The sequence below is a fragment of the Cebus imitator genome, unplaced genomic scaffold, assembly GCF_001604975.1.
Source record: "Cebus imitator isolate Cc_AM_T3 unplaced genomic scaffold, Cebus_imitator-1.0 Scaffold54, whole genome shotgun sequence".
Taxonomy (NCBI): Eukaryota; Metazoa; Chordata; class Mammalia; order Primates; family Cebidae; genus Cebus; species Cebus imitator.
The window spans coordinates 5845233-5852798 of NW_016107369.1; the positions used below are offsets into that span (position 1 = coordinate 5845233).

The 7566-nt window shown below is 40.6% G+C and overlaps 1 protein-coding gene across 1 annotated transcript in view; it reads left to right on the top strand.

The window, feature by feature from the left end:
• Positions 1 to 7566, top strand: part of NUMB (NUMB endocytic adaptor protein) — a 191091-nt gene that overhangs the window by 160806 nt on the left and 22719 nt on the right. The window contains exon 7 of the mRNA XM_017528515.2: positions 5242 to 5316. Coding sequence (XP_017384004.1) covers positions 5242 to 5316 — 75 coding nt within the window. The remainder of the gene's footprint in view (positions 1 to 5241; positions 5317 to 7566) is intronic.

The window sequence follows — 7566 nt, forward strand, 5'->3', positions numbered from 1 at the left end:
GCACTCGAAGCATGGGCAACAGAGCAAGACTATGTTTCAAAAAACAAAACAAAACTCATTCCTCCAACTCCAGCTCATCTCTCCCAAGGATAACATCAGTTATACTGATGAAATAAAAGAGCAGGCCGGGCATGGTGGCTCATGCCTGTAATCCAAGCACTTGGGAAGCCAAGGCGGGCGGATCACCTGAGGTCAGGAGTTCACGACCAGCCCGAGCAACATGGTAAAACCCCGTCTATAAAAAAAAATAATAAAAGAAATAAAAGAGCAATGTAAGAATCTTTCCACCTACCATCTGTGTCACCAACTTGTCATCATCATCCTTTTTCTATTTATTTATTTATTTATTTATTTATTTATTTATTTATTTATTTATTTATTTATTTATTTTGGGACAGAGTTTCGCTCTCATTACCCAGGCTGGAGTGCAATGGCGCGATCTCGGCTCACTGCAACCTCCGCCTCCTGGGTTCAGGCAATTCTCCTGCCTCAGCCTCCCAAGTAGCTGGGATTACAGGCACGCACCACCATGCCCAGCTAATGTTTTGTATTTTTAGTAGAGACGGGGTTTCACCGTGTTGACCAGGACGGTCTCGATCTCTTGACCTAGTGATCCACCCGCCTCGGCCTCCCAAAGTGCTGGGATTACAGGCTTGAGCCACCGCACCCGGCCTTATTTTTATTTTTATTTTATTTTTCAAATTATTATTTTTTTGAGACAGAGTCTCACTCTGTCGCCCAGGCTGAAGTGCAGTGGCATGATCTCGGCTCACTGCAACCTCTGCCTCCTGGGTTCAGGCGATTCTTCTGCCCCAGCCTCCCAAGTTGCTGGGACTACAGGCGCATGCCGCCATGCCCAGCTAATTTTTTTGTGTTTTTAGTAGAGACGGGGTTTCACCATCTTGGTCAGGCTGGTCTCAAACTCCTGACCTCATGATTCGTCCACCTCCCAAAGTGCTGGGATTACAGGCGTGAGCCACCATGCCCAGCCTCAATTTATTTTTAAAAAGGGGTTTCAACTGGGCATAGTGGCTCACATCTGTAATCCTACTACTTTGGGAAGCTGAGGTGGAAGGATCACTTGAAGCCAGGATTTCAAGACCAGCCTGGGCAACATATCAAGACCCCATCTCTATAAAAATTAAAAAGTAGCCCGGTGTGGTGGTATTTGCTTGTGGTCTCCCAGCTACTCAGGAGGCTGTGGTGGGTAGATCGCTTGAGCCCAGGAGTTTGAGGCTACAGTGAACTATGATCACACCACTGCGCTCCAGCCTGGGTGACAGAGTAAGACCTTGTCTCTAACAAAAATAAAAGAAAGAAACAGTGGCTTCTACTTAAAGAAACGGAAAACAAACAAACAAAAAAACTCTGGAGACAGGCAGTTAGCAACTGCTTATTTCATTTGCCTTTTACTGTGGGTAGCTTTTATATTTAGGAAAAAGTCATCTTACAGTGTGCTGAGCTTGTTACTATTTCTGTGCCATTCCAACCATTTTGTGTTCCTTCACCAGTTTTCTTCATGTTAAGATTACCTGTGCATTTCTCTTCTGGTACAAGTTTCCTGATGTAGTTATTTGTAATAGATACATATGATAACATATTCTCACTACAACCTCCACCGCCCGGGTTCAAGCGATTCTCCTGCCTCAGCCTCCCCAGTGGCTGGGATTACAGGTGCTCACCATCACACTTGGCTAATTCTTGTGTTTTTAGTAGAGATAGGGTTTCGCCATGTTGGTCAGGTTGGTCTTGAACTCCTGACCTCAGATGATCCCCCCTGCCTCAGCCTCCCAAAGTGCTGGGATGGCCTGAGTCACTGCCCCCAGCCTGTATGTAAATTCTACATTTCATATTTGGTATAGGTTATCTTTCTTCAGTTCTTTGATTAGTTAACTGTGGCCTCTGATCCCTTTCACTTTCAAAGTTTCCCAGTTCGTAGAGTAAATTATATGGCCATCCTTGTTCTAAACCTTTTATATACATCGTTTAATCCTCACAGTAATCCTTTGAGGTATATGAGATTATTAACATCATTATACAGGTGTAGAAAGTGAAGCATAGACAAGTGAAATTAACCTGCCTTTGGTCATACTAGGAGTAAGTTGCAGAACCAGAATTCAAGTCCACACAACAGCTTGATTTCTAGTTCGGATACTGGACTGCCCCCACACTGCTGTTCTGAATCCTTACGGTTTCACTCTGCCTGTCATCTTTCCTCTCCCCAGCAAAGTAAAGCAGGTAAAGTAAAACCATAAATTCACAGATGAATTTATGGCTCTCCAGAGTGAATTTCCTCCACTTGCTACTCCCTCCTTTACAAATCTGTCTTCATCTCTACTCAGCCCCACTTTGTCACTCCATTTCAGAGGAAAGGACATCTCTCTTCCTAAAACTTGTATTCTAGCCCCATCTCACCCTGCCTTTTGTTGGACTTTGTCCTCTAAATTACTGTTTTTCTTGGGCCTTCACTTTCCATTGTTCCACTGGCTTTTCCCATTAAGCACATGAAGAAGATTTTTTGTTGTTGTTGAAAATGTATATCACTCTTTCAAGAGTTCTGTTTTACTACTGGGAGAGGTTTTTAAAAGTTTATTAATCATATAATGACAATAAATGGCTGCTAATTATTACCCTATTTAAATTCCAGGTACTGTATGTAATCTCTAATCCTTTTAACAAACTGCAAATATTTTACAGATGAAGAGATGGAAGCTCAGTGGACTACATAACTTTCTTAGCTTATGAATAGTAGCACTGAATTCAGTCTCATATTTGTTTCAATCCAAAGCCCCTTCTATTTCTAGTATAACATGCTCATTTATCACAATTCTTGTAGACTTCCCTTGATGCTCTGCCTGTGTCTTATTGCCCTACAGCTCTCCTTTTTATAGAAAAGCTTTACTTTTCATCTCATTCTAGTAACTTCCACTTCTGTATCAGGATCCTCCAAAGAAACAACCAATAGGAGGTTTTACATATATATGATTTATATATATATATATAAAATAAGAATGTACTCATGTGATTGTGGGGGCTGGCTGGCTGGCAAGTCTGATATCTGTAAAGCAAGCCAGCAGGCTGGAAGCTCAGGCAGGGTTTCTTCAGGAAACCGCAGTTTTTGCTCTTGAGGCCTTCAACTGATTGGATGAAGCCTACCCATATTACCATATTACTAAGGCTAATTTCCTTTACCTAAATTCAATTTATTGTAAATGTTAATATTTACTGATTAGCTTCTAATTGCCCATAGAATCAAGATCAAATTCCTCATCAGGCATAGAAGGCCTTCTGTGATTAGGCCTTTCCTATTCTATCTCCCATTGTGCCTTCTCCATTGCCAAGTCTACTTGTCAGGACATACTGAAATATTTACGGAGCCCCAGATATGCCATGTTGTTTGCTTCCATGTCCTGTACTACTGTTTCTTCTGCCTGGCATGTCCACTACCTCTGTTACTTCCCTGCCTCCCTACCCCTACCTAGAGCATCAAGAAAAATTACTTCAGCACCCAGTTCAGTCTTCTCCTTTGTATAACCTTCCCCAATTCCATGAAGAGATTTGATTATACCTCTTTTCTGGCATCATTGTACCTTGTTCTCAGCTCTACTGTATTCTATACCGTATTCACTTACCTACTATATTCTTTATTTTTTGTTTGTCGCCTTTCAGTAGTCTTCCAGGTATTTCCACTGGCTGACATATTATAGGCACTCATCAAATGTATGGTGGTGGTAGAGATGATGAGGCCGAGTGGATCACAAGTTATTTAAGTAAGGACATGCCACCATATCAGGTTTTCCTGGGCCTGGACTACATATAGAGGAGAATGGTAGACAGTTCTGATAGTCTTCCTTATCCCTTCTAGAGGCTGCTGCTCCAACCTTAGCACCAGATTCCTTTTGATCTATAGTTTTTGTGATAATCTGATACCTATTCTCAGCCTTCATATATTGCTTTTGTTTTATTATGCTGTATCCTTGAGGCAGTTAAAAAGAAAGACACAGTTAAATTACTATTAAATTTCATCACAAGAGGAATTATGCATCAGCTTGTTTCTCATGTGCCAAAAAGTCTTTTCTCAGCCAGTAAAAAGAAAATTATTTTTTCAGTAGTTTTAAAATCTTCCTGTGTCCCCAAAATGTCTCCATGCATTTAATGTCAAATTAAAAAACAAGCCAAGGCTGGGTGCAGTGGTGCATACTTGTGGTCCCAGCTACATATGAGGCTGGGACAGGGGGATCACTTGAGCACAGGAGCTCAAGGCTGTCATGCTCTATGATCGTACCTGTGAATAGCCACTGCGCTCCAGCCTGGGCAACATAGTGAGACCTCATCTCTAAAATTATTAGATGCTGGGCACAGTGGTTCACACCTGTAATCCCAGCATTTTGGGAGGCTGAGGCAGGTGGGTCACATGAAGTCAGGAGTTCCAGACCAGCCTGGCCATGTAACATGGTGAAACTCCGTCTCTACTAAAAATTAGCCGGGCATGGTGGTGGGCACTGTAATCCCAGCTACTTGGGAGGATGAGGCAAGAGAATCCTTGAACCCAGGAGGCAGAGGTTGCAGTGAGCCAAGATTGCACCACTGCACTCCAGTCTGGGGGACAGAGTGAGACTCCACCTCAAGAAAAAACATTGTTAGGAAAAATGTCTATGTTAACCCTGAGAGGACAAATAATGGCTTTTAAAGATTGTTAATAGAATAATGAAGACCTATTGTGTTTTTAACAAGAAAATTTTAGGTGACCAAGGGTCCTGCTCTAACACATTGGCGTCATAGGATAGTAGAATGGTCAGCATCTCAATTTAGACATGTTACTTCCTGCTCTAAATACACTTGTAGATGCTACTTGTGGTGTAACTCCTTATGTATTTAATATTTATCTGACTCTTGGTTTTCTTGGTTGATTTTTTAAATGGGTAAAGACTATAGTTATGAATTATTTGCCCTTTATGGAATGTGATATCTTGGTTTTTATTCCATCCGTTACTCCCCTTTTACTTAATTTTACCTTATGTTTTGCATTGTGTTTCTAAAATAATGGCTTTGGCTCGTTTTTTCCTGAATGTTTCTGCAGTTTGGTTTGAGTATCTGGCTTTGGGCACCACTCCTGAACTTGGACTCCATCTTTACTTGTGACTTTTGGAAGGCAGAAGTCAGTGTTTTCTGTGGAAGATGACCTTTTTTTAATAGTATATATGTGTATCTCCCCCTCCCCCTTTTGGTTTCTCTTAAAAGACTGGAAAGAAAGCAGTTAAAGCGGTTCTGTGGGTCTCAGCAGATGGACTCAGAGTTGTGGATGAAAAAACTAAGGTAAGATTCTTTTTTTTAATTTTTTTTATGTTATTTGTTTATTTTTTTGGAGATGGAGTTTTATTCTTGTCTCACAAGCTGGAGTGCAATGGCATGATCTAGGCTCACTGCACCCTCTGCCTCCCGGGTTCAAGCGATTCTCCTGCCTCAGCCTTTGGAGAAGCTGGGATTACCAGTGTATGCCACCTTGCCTGGCTAATTTTTGCATTATTAGTAGAGACAGGGTTTCACTATGTTGGCCAGGCTGGTCTCAAACTCCTGACCTCAGGTGATCCACTCACCTCAGCTTCCCAAAATGCTGGGATTACAGGATTGAGCCACGGCATCTGGCCTCATGGTAAGATTCTTATAAGCTTAAACAGGACTGCTCATAATTTTTTTTTGTTTTTTGTTTTTTGAGGCGGAGTCTTACTCTGTCACCCAGGCAGGAGTGCAATGGTGCAATCTCGATTCACTGCAACTTTGGCCTCCCAGGTTCAAGTGATTCTCTGCCTCAGCCTCTCAAGTAGCTGGGATTACAGGCACCCGCCACCACGCCCAGCTAATTTTTGTATTTTCAGTGGAGATGGGATTTTACCAGGTTGGCCAAGCTGGTCTTGAACTCCTGACCTCAGGTGATCCACCTGCCTTGGCCTCCCAAAGTGCTGGTTTTACAGGCATGAGCCACCGCGCCCAGTGACTGCTCTTAATGTTTTTAAAAATCTCCAATGATCCAATATAATACCCTTAAGCTGTTTGATGTCACTCTTTATTCTTCCACTTAGTCCAAAGTACAGTCTTCTGAGAGACTGTTTAATGTTCAGTAAACCACTTTAGTTACTCATTTACTTTATGAAAAATAGTATTCTCTCAACATTTTGTTCTACATGACATAGCATGTCTAAGATACTAAGCATTAGCATTCAATGTTAAGATCTGGGTTTTATTTTTGTTTTTGGTTTTTGAGATGGAGTTATGCTTTTGTTGCCCAGGCTGGAGTGCAGTGGCAAGTAGCTGGGATTATAAGCATGTGTAACCATGCCCCAATAATTTTTGTATTTTTAGTACAGACAAGTTTACACCATGTTGGTCTGGCTGGTCTTGAACTTTTGACCTCAAATGATCCACTCACCTTGGCCTCCCAGAGTGCTGTGATTATAGGCACAAGCCACTGCCCCCGGCCTTCTTTTGTTCTTAGACTTTTTTTTTAAAGTTTCAACTCCACACATTTGATATAAAAGATGATAGACTATGCTTTTAATATATTTTAAAATTTAAAAAAAGATGGACTCCACATTTAAAATTTCTTCTTCCTCTGAAGAAGACACTATTTTAAAAAAATGATATTTGAACTAAGTAACCTGGCTTTTGACTCAAAACTCAATTTAAGTGACATTTTAAAGACTAGTAAATAGCTCTTTGGTTAACATTTACTTAGAATCCAAATAATATCTCAAATCATAGGTAGTATTTTGCATTTGAGAGGAAGTGATCCTAAACAAGAATGGAGACACAGCTCTACTCCTAGAAAGCATAAGGTGTTATAAGTACATTTAATTATTAATTAAAATTTCCTAGAAGACCTATAAAGTTAGGAAGAAAATGTAACAAGAAGATAATTTTTCTTAAATGCAGATGCCACTGAAAGGGGAGAAAGTCTGGCAGGTAAAAAGCAGTTTCGATAGGCAACTTGCCTGGTAAATTTCAAGTGATTTAATGGAGCTGCATTTTAGTTATTTGACCTTACAGTGCATCCTTTTAAGTTCGAGAGAAGCAGTAGTCTAAAATTTTAGTAAGATACTGTTGGAAACAGTGATCATTTTAATTAGCTTATTTTTAGGAACTTGTGTAGTTTTCATTAGTGTTTGGATGAAATTTATTATACTTGAAAGCTATGCGTTCAATTGTTTTATGCAATAGTTGGAAAGTGATATTGCCCCCTTGTGGCTGCTTAGACCACTGGCATTCATTAGTTCAGTTTTTTTCCCACATTGTATAGTAGTAATTAGTAGTAATTGGTGGCTTGTCACCATTGGGGTCATCTTCCCACCTTGTATTTCAGTATAAGCAGGAACCAATACAATGTTGGGATCAGGTTTGTGATAACACCATCCCATGATATGCACAAATTTTTGTAGAACAGAAGCTGAAATCTGAAGCCCTTAACCTTTGAGCAAGAAGCTCTGTCAGACTGCCTTCCTCTCCCATCTCCCACCTCATGTCTATCTTGATTCTGGTAGCTTTCCTACCTTTTTTTTTTTTTTTTTTTTT